At 41.3% G+C, this 17331-nt stretch overlaps 1 protein-coding gene across 2 annotated transcripts in view; it reads left to right on the forward strand.

The window, feature by feature from the left end:
• Positions 1-3122: 3122 nt before the first annotated feature.
• The window catches only part of GLG1 (golgi glycoprotein 1), an 85312-nt gene continuing 71103 nt past the window's right edge, over positions 3123-17331 (forward strand). For both annotated transcript variants that reach the window (XM_026680145.2, XM_087971777.1), the window contains exon 1: positions 3123-3528. In XM_026680145.2, coding sequence (XP_026535930.1) covers positions 3145-3528 — 384 coding nt within the window. In that variant the 5' untranslated portion in view covers positions 3123-3144. The remainder of the gene's footprint in view (positions 3529-17331) is intronic.

Consider the following 17331-nt stretch of genomic DNA (forward strand, 5'->3'; position numbering starts at 1 on the left):
AAACAGGAAAAAAGAAGCTTCAGCTTTCTCCACCATAATTGACATACACTTATGGTTGTTGGTCATCTCTTTCATGAAGTGAGGATGCTGAGAACACCTCAAGCTATTGCCCTGTCGTGACCATGTGTTTTGTAAAGAAGCCTTCCAAAAGACAATATTTCCCAACTTTGACACCTTTAAATTAAGTGGACTTCAGCTCCCAAGATTCTTCAGGCAGGGGAATTGTGGAAGGTAGCAAACACATCAAAAATTGTGTACTTGGAAAACATTGCCCAAAGGCTATCAACACTGATAGCCTTCCAAATACCTAGTAAAATTGAGCTCTTTTGGAAGAATTTGGCTTAGATTTGGGGATAGTGCGGTCTTGCCATACTAATTCCTATATTGTATCATTTTACTGTGAACTTTTTATATTGAGTTCTAGGGACACCCTGCCAAAGATCCTGTGTTATGAAAATCAAGGAAGTCATGCAATTGCCCTTGCCACCTATGAGCAGATTGCCTATAGGTGTTGTCTTTGTGTAGACCAATTAATTGAAATATGGGATTCATTTGTATAAAACATGCCTGGTTAAAAATCAGTTATATAAAGGTGTTAGAAATGAAGATGTACTTGAATAATAATTGCAGTAGCTAACTATATATGGAATATTAACCATTTATAGCTAGAATGATACACCTTTTTTCTTTCGTTACTTTTTCCATTTAAAAAGCCTACTTTCTATGTAGTTATTTTTCTTTAACAATATGTTATGTATTTTGTTTTGTTTCTATTTCTCTGTCGTTATTATAAAAGCAATAACAAAATTTAAAAATACGCAGGAGGTGGTCAAAGTTTGCAGTGTTGCAATCTCCAGCGCCAAGGCATATAATTAATTTGGGCAACCTCCCTATGAATCAAACTAAAGCATACATACATACATACATACATACATGCATGCATGCATGCATGCATAGCTGCTGGACTTGGTAGTTGGGCCTTCCCTCCATGCCTGGCTTCTCCAGGTAAAGCCAAGGACAAATTTGCAATGGTTCCCATCTTGCCTATGCAAGTCTGTTCATTTTTTGTGTACACACATATGCACACCCCTCTCTAAGTTGCTAAGTGTGGGAGTGCCTGCTGACTTTCCTTGTCTCCTCCCTGCCCCCTAGATAATTTGGTGCTTCCAAGTGTTGTGTGAGTCTTAAGTGGCTATTGAGAAGGTGCTGCGGCTTGAGGATTCCCTCCTTTCCCTGCAACCAGCCCTGTTCAGCCGATCCTCCCCTCCCCTTTTAATAGGTTGGTCAGATCCTTGCACAAATGGGGAGTTTTCCCAAAGGGGCTACAACGTGTATAGTCTGCATTCTTCAACCTGGGCTCTGGGCTTGCACAGTGTTGCAATTCAGATCCTTTTCGGCAAGAACAACAAAGTTAGAAACCAGGAAGAGAGCTGGGGTTTGTTTGCTCACGAAAACTGATGCCTCGAAGTAAAACGTGCAGGCCGGAAAAGGTTCTGACAGGTTCCTGTCCTCAGTCTTCACCTGCCAGCAACCAGCATTTACTTTGCAGCTTCTCTGTGCATCTCTTCCTTATGAGGCTTAGTGGCCTTGGAAGAACCCCGCTCCCCTCCAATCTCAATACCCGATTCTCCGACAACTTTCTCCCTTGTGCCATCCGTCTACTAAACTCACAAGATTCTGACTTCTCGCCGTGTACACGTATACATCCAGACTAGACTGGGTTGTTTCTCTGCTCCATATAATACCATAATATATGTGGGTATATGCATAACTTTGTGTTTACGTATTTGTTCTGTCGTGGTTATGTAGTGTATATTGGAGGTGGTGACCCTTTGAGAGCTGTATGCAACGAAATTTCATTTTAATGTAGGACTGTCAGTATGCATTCAAAGTGACCATAAAGTTATTCTATCCTATTCCTTATTGCATTCTTATTCTATTATTCTATTCTATTCCTTATTGTATTCTTATTCTATTATTCTATTCTATTTTATTCCTATTCTATTCTTATTCTATTCTATTCTTATTCCGAGTTCAAAACATTCTCAAAGATCTATCTCATTCTGGGCACCCCTTTTTTGGAACTGTTACCATCTGGCAGACAGTACAGAATAATAAAAACAAGGACAAATAGGCTGAAAAACAGCTTCCATCCCAGAGCATTAACTCTATTGAATTCTACTGCAATATTAATGCAATATCGGGGGTTTTCAATTCAATGTATAGAATGCGAAGGATGTGTGTTTGTGTTTTCAGTCATAATGTACACTGAAGATGGCATTTAATTTTGTTGTAGAGATGCAATGACAATAAAGTGAACTATTCTTCTATTATTTTTCCTATTCTATCCGCATTTCTGTTCTGTTTCTATTCTATTCTACCCTATTCCTATTCCATTCTTCTTATTAACTCAGCAAAGCTGGCTGAGAACTCTGGGAGTTGAAGTCCACGAGTTTTAAAGTTGCCACGGTTGGAGACTTCTGTTCTTATTCCTATTCCTATTCCTATTCTATTCTTATTTTGTTCTTTTTCCTATTCCTATTCCACATTCAATATTGCCAATCTTCATGAGCCAACCTTGGCCGAGTTTGCAAATCAGGACAAAGCTACCTGGGAGGGGCTTTCCGATTTGGCAGCCTAGAAGCCCAATTACTCAAGATACAGAGCGATCAACGGGCAACGCACTTCGTTCTGAAACAGCCCCCACGTGTTTTGTCCCCCCCTCCTTTTCGGCTGAAGGCGAATCCAGCCGTTGTGATCTGCAAAGCAACAGTTCAACAATAAACCACGGTTGAAAGGCAGGCTTGATGCAACCCGCACGTCCAGAGAGCCAGCGAATGCAACCGGTTCTTGCCGCGGGCGTTTCGTTAATGTCAAACGGGCGACGGTCAACATTTCGTCCGTTGAGTTTTGGCCCTGACAGTTCGAGAGAGCGCGCGTGCGCACAAGAGTCGGGGAGTATAAACCTCTCGGCAGGCCCAGCGGTTGCCACGGCGACGGAGGAAGGCGCAGCCCCGCCCCCTCGAAACGCCCGTCTCCGCCCCCGTGGCGCCGCGCGCGCCAAGGACGCGGGGCGTGTCTCCGCGTCGTCGTCGTCGTCGTCGCGGGGGCGGGGCGGCCCTAGCCGAAGGAGTCGCATCCAAGATGGCGCCGTGCGGACGTGTCGGGGCCCGGGGCCGCCGCGGGCCGGGCCCTCTGCTCCTCCTCTTCCTCGTGGCCTTCGGGTCGGCGCGGGCTCAGCCGGCCGGGGCCGCTGTCTTCCCGCCGCAGGGGCAGGCGGGAATGGGGGCCCAGCCGCAGGGCCAGCAGCAGCAGCAGCAGCAGCAGCAGCAGGCGCCTCAGCTCGGGCCGGCCGTGGGCGGCGGCGGTGGTGGCGGCGGCGGGCGGTCGTCCCGCGTTGGCTCCTCTGGCGGCGGCTGGAAGCTGGCGGAAGAGCCGGTGTGCCGCGAAGACGTGATGCGCGTCTGCCCCAAGCACAGCTGGGCCAACAACCTGGCCGTCCTGGAGTGCCTGCAGGACGTGCGCGAGGTCAGCGGGCGGCGAGAGCGACCCCGGGGCGGGCTGAGCGGAAGGAGGTGGAGGAGGAGGAGGAGGAGCAGCAGCGACCACCCGGCTGCCAGGCCTTCCTGAGGCGGCCGTGGATTAGCAAGGGACCTCGCTAGGCTGGCTTAGGCAGGCTTGACGGGACCTCGGGCGGGCATTAGGGTCCCTTGCCTTGGCCTTCCTTGGGCATGCTTACTGGCCGAGCGTCATGGGACACGTCGGGATCCAGAGGGTGGGTAGAAACGGCCCGGGGGGGCACAAAAGAGGTCCTGAGAACGGCCTTTTTCGGTCCTGCTGTGGATTTTAGGGTGCAGCCCCTTGGGGCATTTCTGTATAGGGAAGGGTCTCAAGCTTGGCAACTTTAAGCCTGGAGGACTTCAACTCCCAGAATTCCCAGCCAGCTTTGCTGGCTGGGGAATTCTGGGAGTTGAAGTCCTCCAGGCTTAAAGTGCCAAGCTTGGACAACCCTGGTGTAGGGGATCTCCCCCCACTTCCTGTGCTGCCCAGAGCCTCCCTTGGACGGATCTAGCCCTGCAAAGGTAGACCCAGCATCCCACCCATGAGGTTTTGGCCTAGGCTGAGTGAGGTTGTCTTCAGGGGTCCAGGGAAAGACGCTTCCCTAAACGCCGGAGTTATTTCCTCTTTGGTTGTGGTCGTTTGTCCCCCAAAGAACAGGTGCTGACAAAGTCAGGTGGCTGCAGCTTGGCCCAGAAACACTTGTGGATTTTCATCAGAACTTTTGGGAAGTTCATTCAAGCAGCAGTAAGGATAGAAGATTGGTTCCCATCTCCCTGATGAATTTTTTTTTTAAAAAGGGGCCCATTATCCCACTGCTAAAGAAGAAGAAAAAGAAATTGGATTTTATAAAGCTTATATGGGGGTATCAGCTTTTCCAGTTTTTAGTGTTGTATCATCCACTCGTTTATTCTTACTGACTAGGTTGATTTTTAACTTTGATTAGCCGAATAGACAATTGAATTTAGGCATTTTAAACCACTGATTTTAATAGAAGTAATTTCTAAAGGAACATGAACTATGCTAGACAGATTAAATTGAGAGGTTTATTATTTGGATGTTTTGTGATGCTCTAAAAAATGTTTGTGGCTAAGTTTCAGCCTTTCCCAGTTCTTCTGAATAGAAATTACTTAACATTTTTATTCTTATAGTGTTCCATCTGTAAGGATGCAAAGTATGGCAATTTGTGAAATAGGCAAACAAAGAATGAGCTCTAGATTAAGAGCACAAACCAGCCAAGCTTGATAGGTTTTACCTGAGAAAGCTGAAATTGATCTTTGTGTTGTCTTTCTTTGTTGGGTTTTTTCCCCCAAATATTTGAATAACTTCAAAACAGTTGGGTGAGGTGAAGTCAGTAAGATGGTACTTTTAATAATAATACCAACATTTGAAAAAGTCTCCATAAAAAGATTGTAATTTTTGACTGAGTGTAAGAATGGGAAGACATGCTTAACTCATGAGGTGGAGGTTTTCTCTTCCTTCCCGATCTGTCCTCAATTTTTTGAAAGAAGTAAAGACATTCTGTGGGGCAAGATACCATGTTTTGCTTAAAAAGGACACTTGCTACCTATGGAATCCTGAGTTTGGTTAAGCAGGAGAATAATGTCTTTTGTTTCATTGGGTTTACTTTCAGGGATCGCAGTCACAAAATGGGCAGCGTTTTTATTGTATGTTCAGGTGAGATTGTGCTGCTTGTAAGTATTGGCAAGAACCTGATCAGCACATAGCACAACTTAATTTAGTTTGCTTTTGAATTATATCATGGATAATCAAACTAGAAAGAAAAATAAGGCTTACAAACAGGTTTTTAACTTGGTGCGAAGCAGGCCAGTTATTTCTAAATGCTAGATTCTGATGTGGAATCATTTGTTTGGTATCTGTTTATTGTGTTAGAAAAGTGTCCAGTACTAACAGTTACATTAGTGTGCTGACAACTTTTATCTGCAGACTACTTTGGGTTTCCTTTCATTGCCATTGTAGGAAACATGTGCTATAGTCTTGCAGTGACCAAAAACCAGGAGGAGTCTGGAAGCCTTTTTTCTAACACATTTTATTAAAAGGCTTATTACAAAAGCTTAGCGCCTTTTAGTCAAATTTGTTAGTCAGAAAAGGTGTTCACCAGATTCCTCCTGATTTTTTTTTTCCATTCTAAAACCATGAATACAAAAACCACAGTGGGGGGGGGGGGTTTCTGGAATTGGGAAATGTTTCACTTTCTGGCTGAACTAAGGTAAAGGAAGCAAAAGTGATGTGGAAGGAATCGCTAGTTACTGAGGAAATCAGTGTGAATAGCTGTGTGCTTGCAGACGGCTAGCTCCCTTGGTGTCCACCATATTGCCTGCCTTCCCAGACTTCAATATAGTTGTTGGGTTTTCCAATTAAAGCAGAGAGGCATTTAAAGCAATTTTCCATAAAACACCAGCTCTCATATCTCTATTTGGAAAATGCCTCTAGTGGGCCTCAAAATGTCCTTAGGAAATAAAACTAAGTTGTGCTTTAGTGTATTGTTTGGAACAGTGGCCTCTCCCTCGAGAATGGGCAGTGGGAAAGTGGGGTTGGTAGACAGCATCTCAGAAGGCTAGAAGGATGAGGGAAGGCAACCTTACCAGTTCGCTGCTTGGTAAATGGTGGTTTTGTGATTGGTCACACACACCGTGCAAGTTCTTTGATGAATTGTCAGAAATGTAATGGCAGTCACTATTTGAACACTCAGTTTTATCTTAGACTTCCAAATGATCCCCTCCCCCCTAAAAGTTGCAAAGTAAGGCTCAATTAGTGTTAACGTTGCCCTTGTCTTGGTGCTTGCAGGAGGGGCCAGGAAAACTACTTTTTCACCCCGTGTACCCCAGAGAAGTGTAACTTAACGTTAAGTGCAGCACCTGTTCTGATGTCAGTTCACCTGCATTGGGATGAATTGCATCCTGAGTTCTAGATTGTTTGTTCAAACAGTAGGTCTTAGTGAACTTGTAGTGAATTATAAGACCTCCAAGGTACCTAGGTAAGAGAGACAGGTGCTCTGGCTGCCTAAATCTTTTATGACACCAGTGAATTGAGGAATTCTGGTTTTACAGTTAGTTTTGTAGATATGATACTTCCGTGTAAAGTATGAACTGCACAGGCATGTCAGTTGAAGATATTTCTAAGTTTTGAAATTTGTTCTTTTGCTTTCTTATTGTCAGAAAGAAAGTTTGGAAGGAACTTGAATGGTTAGGGAACTGAATTTCAGGGAATACCCCAGAACTTAAAGGATACAATTGTGTAACTCTTTTTGTGGCCTGGAATTCTTTATGAAATGCCCCATCTGCTGTACTGTGTATTCTAGAATATTGTAGTAGCTGGCAAGTTTGTTCTAGAGTTAAAAACCAATAACAAAATTGGCATGTGCCATTGGTTGTCATAGTTTTTTGTGATTGATTCTTGGAGATCTTTTGAAAATGCTTCCACCCTTCTCTCTCTATAGCATGTAGAGAAACGTGTCTGCAGGTTGTGTGTCACCTTGACTTTTTTTTTTTTAACCATACTGTATTCTATGGATATTTGTGATGGCTGCATTATCAGAAACAAGGTGGCAGCATCAAGTGTATTTTGATCATTTTGATGAAGCAGAATTAGTGGACCTTCTTAATACTTGGAGAAAGGCCAGTTCATCCAGGTAGACGGGGAAGTTCAACATTCAGAAAGAAGCCTGGAGACGAGACACCACTTCTCTCCCTTGTTTCCAAGACCTCAGAGTAGATGTTATCTTTTAAGTTGAAATGGGTTGAGTCCTTCAAAATGCTTCTGATTAGGATTTAATATGAAATGTGCTTCCTGTAGGAAATCCAATGACAGTTTTGTGAGCTGAAGAGAGCGACTTGTCATGCTACAGCTGAAGCCCCAGAGAATGGAAGAGTGTTTGTTCTTATATGTCTTTTCAGCATTTTGTAACATTTAATCTGGCTGTCCGTAAATTGCAACTGCCAGATGTGTCGGACAACAACTCCTAAAATCTCTTGCTGTTATATGGGGATCAGTAGCAGTCTTTGCATGGGAAGGGGATACAGAATACAGAGTTGGAAGGGACTTTGGAGGTCTTCTAGTCCAACCCCCTGCTTCGTGTCAGTTCCATGTCATTTGGCTTCTTACAAGGTACTCAGTAAAGAATTATGAAAAACCTGAAAAAGTTTAAATGCTATTATTTCATTATATTATATAAACCTCAGATATTAAAGTAAAATAGATTTGTTTCATCGCTACATATGAGGTTGGATCCAGATTGAGCCCTGCCTAAAGTAAATTCTCTGAAATAATTGGCACTAGGTTAATAATTGAATTATAGTTGATTTGTTTAACAATAATACTTTATTAAACTTGTATGCTACATGAACTGAAAAACTATATGACTCACAACAATCAGACATTAGAAATTACCAATGAAATCAATAAAAGATAAAAGACAGCAAGCATGGGGAAGCAAGTGGTCTCTCTCCTTCGCCACGGGACCCGGTGAAGTTCTTCACAGCTCATCTGATCAACAGCAAAGAGAGAGCCAACTCTTTCTCACCATGCAGGAAGGAATGATCTATTTAGATGGTCTTGTTAGTGGGATAGTTTGGATAAAAGCATAAAACATGAGATTTGATACCTTACTTGCCTGGATACAGTACTTGTTTTTGTACAGATAGGATTCAGTGTCATACACGTAACACACATTATACCCAGATGCTGCTGCTTTTAATTTCAGGCCATAGTTCATCATCTTCTGTTTTTTTCTCTTCCAAGTTAGGAGATGCATTGGCATTCTCAAATTCTGATGAATAAGGAAGGCAGTGCCTAAATAGTTCATTTTTTATGGCTTCCCCTTTTGTCCTTCATGCTGTGATCAGTTTTGTTTGTGGTATTTGAGAAACAGCTGTAGACTAAATTAAGCTTTAGTCTTGCGGGCAAAACAGGCAAAGAGGCTGGAGTCACCATTTGAATAATAACAGAGTTTGCAGATCTTTCTTTTATCTGCAGTTCAGGTTATGAATGAGGAAAAGCAGCAATATTTAAAGACAGCCTCTTTCCCTGCATCCAGCCATAGAAGAGGCCAGCTGGTTTCTTAAGCCTGTTTCCTAGCCCACAATTAGGAACACCTAGACTATGTCTTCTGTGCCAAGAGGAGGGGTGGGGAGGAATTCCCCAGTTCTTAATTCCTTTCCAATTCAGTAAATCTCAAGACGGCTTGAATCAATAATGCAAACACGGAATTAGATCCCTGTGTCCCCTATTAAAGTACTGTTCGTAAAAATGCTCATTTAAAAAAAACTTTTCTGTAAATAAGTAATATGTTCTTTTAAAATATGTAAAGGTCTATTACCTCTTCAATCTATTGTGTGGCTATCATATAGTTCTTGATTGTGGCTGGAAAACAGCTTCTATCCCAGGGCAGTAGCTCTTTTGAATTCTGCTGTATAGTGCAGTGTTGGTGTGGTGTCGGGGGTTTCTGATTCAATGTGTGAAGGGTGAAGGATGTGTGTTTGTGTTTATTTTCATGGTCATGGTCATGATGTGCACTGAAGATGGTGTTTGATTTCGTTGTACGAGGTGCAATGACAATAAAGTAAAGTAAAAGCTTGTGTGGTTCTGGCATGCTTCAAAGTTCAAGTTGTACTTGCCAGGATAAATAGCTAACTGAAAGACTGAAATGGCAAGTAATAAGGAAATGCAGGGAAACTAAAATAACAGTGAAGCATACAGAGCTTTAGCTTAAGAAAAATCACAAAGCTGAGAGATCAGAATAGAAAGGCTCTCAGGCCCTTTGTTTAATAAATAAAAATATCAAGTTTTCAGGTTAATAGATCCAGTTTTTGTGAAGATAAAAATGAAAAATGTACTTCGACATAATGGAATACAAGTAGTTCTCAATTTATCACTGATCATTTTGTGACCATTTGAAGTTACGATAGACTTTCTGGGAATATTTACAGCCTGGTTTACAAAGTTCCAACAGCTTCCTCCCCCTGTGGTCTCTCTTCCCTCCCCACCCTGTGAGTATCCAGTGTGAGTACGTGTTGGGTGCTCAACAACAAGCCTGGATATATGGCCATTTGCAGCATCCTGTGGTCACATGACTGGGTTTTACCATTTTTTTTAACTGAAAACCGGCATTTATTTCCTACGTTTGGTCAAAATGGCCCACAGCAAACAATGGGTTTGCTTTACAACTGTGACATTCATTTTACAACCGATGCAAAAAAAGGTCATAAAATCGAGTTGGTCACATGGGCAACTCATTTTTATGACTGTTAAGAACTTGTGATCATAATGGGCAGACTCCATTGTGGTTGTAAGTTGTGAACTACCTGTATTTGTTGATTTTGTATCCCTGCCCTTTTTTTTTAAGTGCTCAAGGCAAGTGTAGTATGGCTTTCTCTTTTATCTACACAATAGCAGCTCTGATCCCTTATCGAGTGCGCACGGTGCAGCAGGGAAGTAGAACTCGCAGCCTCCTAGTTTCTAGTCCAGTATTTGAACCACACCATCATGCTGGTTCTTGGGCTGAAGGGAGTGACATGAAGATCGATTTCAACTTGAGTCCCTCTAACCCTAATCCAACAATTAGTACAGATACAATAAAAACATAATAGCCAACGTGTCTCATTAGAAATCTTCCTTGGCGGTATAATTCCTCTAAATTTTACGATTTAGGGTATTTGTTGAAGCCTTTCCTACTGATTTGCTGCAACCATTTGGATATTTGTTATGATCATCTATAATAAACTTAGTGGGTCTTATTTCCTAGGAGACGGATATAGGATTTGTTTGTGTTACCAGATAGGAATTAAATAGCTGGACATTAAAAGGGAAAGTATATGAAATGTCTAGACAAAAATATTTAACACTAGTTCACATTTAGGTTTGACTTTGCACTTATAGGCAAATCCAGATGTCAATCCCAGCCAGTGTAGCTGGTGGCAAAGGATGGTTTTACTTGAAAAACATCTGGAGGACACCCCAGTGTTTAAGTCTGGCTGAGAAGAAAGCACTGTGTATCACTGATAAATTTTTAGGAGATGGGCTGTTGATGAGAATTGAGTCTGTAAGTCTTCATTTGATCTTAGATCAATAAACATGCTGAGCCTGAAGGCTGTTTGTGTAATTTATAGCTGTGCAGGTGTGAATACAATGCAGGACTGTTAAGGATGCTTCTTTTCCTCAGAGGGAACCAGCATAATGAAATATAACTCCTCAAGAGGTTCCACTGTCCTCCTTCCATTGGGAAGATCAGAAGCTTCGCTGTAGAATTAAAAAGAGCTTTCTTTCTCTGCCACATTTGGTGTTCTGCTTTGTGCTGCAGAGACAGATTTCTGGATGAGCTCTTCTCATAGAAGCGTCCTTATTTCAAAGCATTACTGACCTAATGAAGGAGTTAAATATTGATCACAGATGCATAAACATTAACCTAATGAAAATAATACAGATGATAACCCGATGTGAAACAATGAGAGGAACTTAGAAAAGTATTTATTGCATTTGTGCTATCTTCTTATCCAGCGATCTCTTTCTGCTTTACAGTTTGTCTTTCAGCAACCCTCATTCCACCCTAAGATTTGAAGATTAACCATTAGCTGTGATCTTCCTATGCATGGAGGGAGCATTAGGGATAATGTAAAAGACTTCTCCGTATCAGACAGGAACGTCTCATTCTGGAAATCATCAATGCGGGGAAAAAGTTCTAGGAGGGAAAGCAAAATTGAGATCAATAGCAGCGTTCCCAAATGTGAGATGTTCACAGAGTTGGCGCACAACAGTTTTGTCTGTCTACAAAAGCTCTGTATATGTGCCTTAAACAAATCTCTACATACTGTACATATACTTTCAGCTGAGTAGAGAGGTTGGAAAATCCTTGCGTGAGTCCCCATTGTTAGTTAGAGCTGACATTTTGTTGATTTGTTGCACAAAGAGCACTGGTTCAAAATGGTTTGTGTGTTTATTTGCTTTTTTAAAAAAATACTTCGGCTTTTTGCGCACTTTGTGATCAGACAGACATTATCATGACAGACATTATCATTTACTGTCTGCCTGGAAATTGCAGTGAGCAGATGGCACCTGGAGTTCTTCAGCAATATCCCTAGAATAGTTTCAGTCATTAAGCAGTTAGTACAGCTGTTTAGCTCATTAGTTAAGGCTCATTAATGAGTACATCCCAATAAAAATGTAGTAAACAGGTAGTTACCTATTTCCAACAGAGCCCGAACAGGATGTAGGCAATCCTGCTGGAGCTGTCAGATCTCAAACCAAAATGGCTGTGGCTTCCCAGGTCTGCCTTTTACAGATAAGACGCTGATCAGACCGGAAGGTGGCCTCAAACAGAATGCCTACCCTATCTCTCTCTCTCTTTTTTTTTTAAAAAAGAGAAACTTAGTTAAGCAGATCATTCCTACCTCTGCATTTTTGTAACCAGAGTGTAATAAATAGCTGCGGTGATGAGTCATGCTTATGTTTTAACTGCTGAGCCTTGAGCGCTCGAGCAGTTTTATTCCAAGCTAGCTTTCAGCGCGTCAATTATATTTCCATATTCAGTTTTTGAATACCTGTCTTAGAAACGCCATTCATGGAATCAGTCCTGCAGTGCAGGACTGGCAGGGGAGGCAAAGCAGTTAAGATCAGGGAGCCTGACAGTTGGAGGAAATAGACTGAAAGTAAAGGCTGAGATTATAGTTAGCTACAGAAAGCTGTACTGGCATCATACATACAGAGATACATGTACACGTTCTATGTTCTGTAACATGCTATTCCCTTTTTGGGGTAGGCAATATTATGCGAAGTACGGAAAGACTGTCTGAAATAATAAACACACTAACCTCAAGGCTGCTAAATCTAGTTTACATCAACGTTATTAACTGTACATACTTTTCTACCATCCTTGCTTCCACCGTGCCCATCTAGCACTTTTTAAAAAAGAGAAGTCACACTTGTCATTATACATCTGTATATATAGAAGACGCTCCCCAGGAAGCAATCGGACTTGGTTGGTTTTTTTCCTTTCTTTCTGCATTATTAAACGTGTGTAAGTCTTTGGAAGTCTCAGACTTCATTCTTGTTAAACAGAGTTTTAACTAGAAGAAGTCCCTGCACGCACTGCCTGTTTTGTCCCCCCAAAATTAGTCACTACCATTTGCATGGGATTCTGGCCTGGCAGCATAAAGTATTTCTGATCTAAGCAAAACTTTCAAATTAAAATGAGGATGCAGAGAATGTGAGGTTGTGATCTTGTGGTTGAGAAAAGACTTTTTTGCTGGATGCACAATTGCTTAATTTCCTTTCTGCTTCTCTTTGAATAACAGCTACATCTGTATCAAAAGGCACAGAATCGTCAATAATGTATCTCTTGGGCTGCAGCGTGGTGTTCAGCTATGAAATAGGCTTAATTTTTCCTTCAAAGAGCAATTTCAGAGCTAGCAAATTCTTTGTACTTCTGTGTACTGAATATTTCCACCTGCATTTATCAGCCGGTTTCTCATATTCCCCCTAAACAATATCTTAAAATTTTGAGAAGCTAAGTTACAGCTTTTACCTACGTTCTGCATAATTGAGAGGCTTTTTGGGAGGAGGGGCTAATGTAACAAACTTTCTAAAGATTTTGGAGTTACTGTTGGCTAAGTATTCTTCTGAAAGAGATGAGGTGTGTAGAAAAGTTTTGCAATATGGTTCAAGTCTCTGCCTGTAGCTATATCCATTTCCTGTCATTCATCTGGTATTTACTTTGGGTTTGCTGAAAGTAGAGGGAGGGTGTCCCCCCCCAAAAAAAAATAATAATGGAAGAACTACAATTTTGGGAAAATTGTAAGGCACAAAACAATTTGTTAAATACAGGCAATCCTTGAACCTATGACCAAAATTGAGCCCAGAATTATGATTGTAAGTTATTGTGCTCGTTAAACAAAATGTACATGTGACTGGCCATTCAACCATTGTAGTCCCAGCTCTCTTTGTGATGCCTGTAAGCAAATGCACGGGTCATTAATTGAGTGTGGGTGCCTAGAGGGTGGGAAGGCCCAGTGCAGGCCCAGGACCCCCTCCCCCTACTCTCAAATGCTGGGCTTCCTGCCCACTGAGGCCTCCCTTGCATAGCTTCCCACTCTGTTGGGTCCCATAAGCTTTGGGCTTGCTTCTGGGCCCCTTCAGGCCTTGGGTCTCCTCCCTGCCCCATCACATTTTGTCCTGTGGCAAGTTGTCCCACAGTGAGTTGGCCGTGGCGAGTTGTCCCATTCCGAAGGCCTAGATCTTCCCTGGTGGGAGTCTTTTGGGCTTCTGCACTCGCTGTTTGACCCAGAGTTTTCATCTCATCCTCCGATTAAATTCTTTCCAAAATCTTGATGTTTGAACCAGAACAAAATATATTGTTTCTTTGTCCTAGAACCACCCACAAATGGTTTTGAACACACAGTGTGCTATGTGGATATTTGCCTGTCTTTGTGTTTGATCTTAAAGAGCTGTTCTTGAGAGCACCTAGCAAGTGTGGTTTTGGTCAAGGATCAAAACAATGTACAGGTAATCATCGACTTACAGCAGTTCACATAGTGACTGTTTGAAGTTACAACGGCACTGGAAAAAAATGACTCATGACTACTTTTCACACTTATGACCATTGCAGCATCTCCATGGTTGTGTGATTTACATTCAGATGTGTGACATCTAGTTCATATTTACGACGGCTGCAGTATTCTGGGGTCATGTTATTTATTCACCTTTTGTGACCTTCTGACAAGCAAACTCAATCGGAAAGCCAGATTCACTTAACAAAGTTGTTACTAATTTAACAAACGCGGCGACTCACTTAACAAACATGGCAAGAAAAGTCGTAAAATAGGGCAAAACCCAATTAACAAATTTTTCACCTACCAAGATAAATATTGGGCTCAATTGTTGTCGTAAGTAGAGGACTACCTGTATTGGTCTCATTTATACTAATTAAGCATTGGAAGAATAAAACAGAGTGAATCTGTTTTCACCCTTTTCTCCCTCATAGCTACAAATTTATCATTGATTGATTCATCTTTGGTTAATCCACATTGTGATGATTAAATTTCTCATTAAAACAATGAATATTTAGTAGGAAGGAAGTGTGAGAGCAGTGACAGCTGGACACCAGTCTGGATTCTCTCCACGTTTCTAAGCTGCTCTGGGACTATTTTTGCACCTGAACCAAATCAGTGATCTATATAACATTGTCCTGGTGAATCAGAAGCTAAGCCTGAGTATTTTGGGACAGATGAATGTGTGCTAGGAGCCACCGGGATGGAGTGAGCATTCGTCTGCTAGACAAAGAGAGAAAACTTGCCACATTGACTGTAAGCACAAGATGATGCCAATGCCAGTTTGGATTGCTGAGGTTCTGAGGAGAGAGACTGTTGCTTGGTTTGTCCACTCACAAGAAGGAAGATTTTAAATATAATTAAAAGTTAGGGCTCAAGATGAATTCTCTTTCAATAAGTGGTTTCCCCCCCCTCTGTTCTGCGCATGCTTCTTACAAATCCATTGAATACTGGCCCATCGTATTACTTTTAGAATAGAATAGAATACTTTATTGGCCAAGTGTTGGACACACAGGAATTTGTCTTGGTGTAAATACTCTCAGTATACATAAAGAAAAGGTACATTTCAACAAATGGTTAAAGTTTGATTGAAAATGAAATGGACAATATTTAGTATATTAACAGCAACTGTGTTGTTTGTAGAGGGACTTGAGGTTGAATTGTATATGAAGAACTACACATGTACTTATTCAATCAAAAAAAGAATGCTGAAAATAAGTAGAGAAAACTGCTTTATCCTGTAGATCAAGGCCCCCCCGCAACCTTTGGGCTGCAGGGACGAACCAGAAGGGGCATCCCCATGGATGGGGCTTTGATCTCCAGTATTGGCTAAAGATTGGGAAATTCTAATTCCATATCTTCTGGTTTTGGTCAGTTTTACATTAAAAACATACTTTGATAAAAGTCAGTTTGGGCCGCACAAATTGTTAGATTGAGCATAACTAAGGATGTGTCTGTTTTAGGCAGAATTACTTTACATTTCGAGTCAGCTTGTGATATTTTTCATGCATTTGAACTAAAATGTGGTTCAATTTTTATTTTTAAATGTATCAGTCTGCTTAAATTGGATGTTTTTGTCTGAAAAGATTCCAACACTGTAACCCGTATTAATTAAGCCTTTTTGTTGCCTTTTTTACAAGCTGTAAACTAGTCCCCAAGGATTGACAATATAGGCCAGGCTGTCTGAAAGGACTTGGGGGATGTCAGGTTGGATCCCCCTCCCCAAATCTCAGCAGTTTGTGCTTCTGGGCTTAGCGTCGGTTGCTTTGCAAGGCTTCCTTATGGTTTAATTATTCACAGAGACCTCTGGTGTCACTGTACTGCAGCAACTAACTAAACAGACTGAACAATTACAATTTAAATGAATCTTTCTTCACATTGACCAGGGTCACAACATTTTGGTTTGTTTTGTGAAGCAAGTTGCGTTTCTTAGGACTTCTGAAAGATTAAAAAGCCATCATGGCTATGAAATTTTTGCAAGCCATATCACATTCATATGGCTTGCAAAAATAAAGAATAAGCTGCTTCAGCTGACAACAGGGAAAACCAAAGCCACTGAAGTTATAACCAAATTTTGCCTTCCAGCTAATCTATATATATAAAAGCCAAGTACCCCTCACGCATCATCACAAAATCTCCAGAACCGTAAAGCCTACAAACTTGAAATTTGGCACTTATGTTCCTCTTGGCTTCTAGGTGCTCACTAAGAAAGGATATTTCGAAATGACCACCACAGCATTAGTATTTCCTCTATTATTATTATTAACACGCTCTGATGCTAAGGAGTTCTATTCCCCCTCCCCACCTGAAAAGAAATCTGTTCCAAATGCAAAATACAAGCAGAGGAGAGGAGTTTCACTTTCAGTTTTAGAGCAGCAAGCAGCTTTAGTACAGAGCTAACCCACACCGAGGCTCCTTGCTGTACTGTTTCACTTTCCACACAACCCTCCACTCTCTCACACACTGACAGGATGCTAGCCAGATGAATACCAATAGATGCTGATAGACAGAGGCACATTTTTTCCCCTTATTTTCCTCCCCAAAAACTAAGACCGACCACATAGTTTTGTAGTGAAGCACGGGTATCGAGCTAGTATACAGATACAGGAGAATTTTTTTTGACTATCCATTTTTTCATTTTTTAAACAGACTATATGTCAAATGTTTCTCTATATTAAGATTTTCTTTCTCCTTAATGTATAGTTTGGTTTGATGTAATTGAATTGCATTTTGAAGTTTGATTTTCCTGTTTGTTTATGCAATTTGCATACCATTCAGTTACAAAGTTACTGGATCACAAAAGGACACAAGTAAAACAAAGAGGGAAAAATTAATCTCCAAACCTCACTTTATCTGTATATTTATTAAAACCAGTATGATTACATTTTTAAAAATAAGGTATTTTCTTAAAACAAAACAAAACAAAACAAATGCCTATTTAAAGTTTCTGTGATTTATGCAAATATGATACTCTTGCAAAGGTACCTCCAAAACCTGGGAACAACCACTGAAAAATATTGTTCCTTTCTTGTAACTAAACAGCTTGGAATAGACAGGGTGACTTTTTTGGATTCTCAGTCTTAAATGGAAGAGAACAATCCTGAAGCAACTAATACTTGCTGCAACAGGATGAGAGTCTTTTGGCGATCTGGTTCTCTGTAGCATTTTAGGTAACTTGAATTCCTGGATATTTTCCAAAAGGAGTCTTGCTATG

Source organism: Notechis scutatus, chromosome 9 (assembly GCF_049901735.1).
Source record: "Notechis scutatus isolate UNSWTSFEM ecotype Mainland chromosome 9, rNotScu1.2, whole genome shotgun sequence".
Lineage (NCBI taxonomy): Eukaryota > Metazoa > Chordata > Lepidosauria > Squamata > Elapidae > Notechis > Notechis scutatus.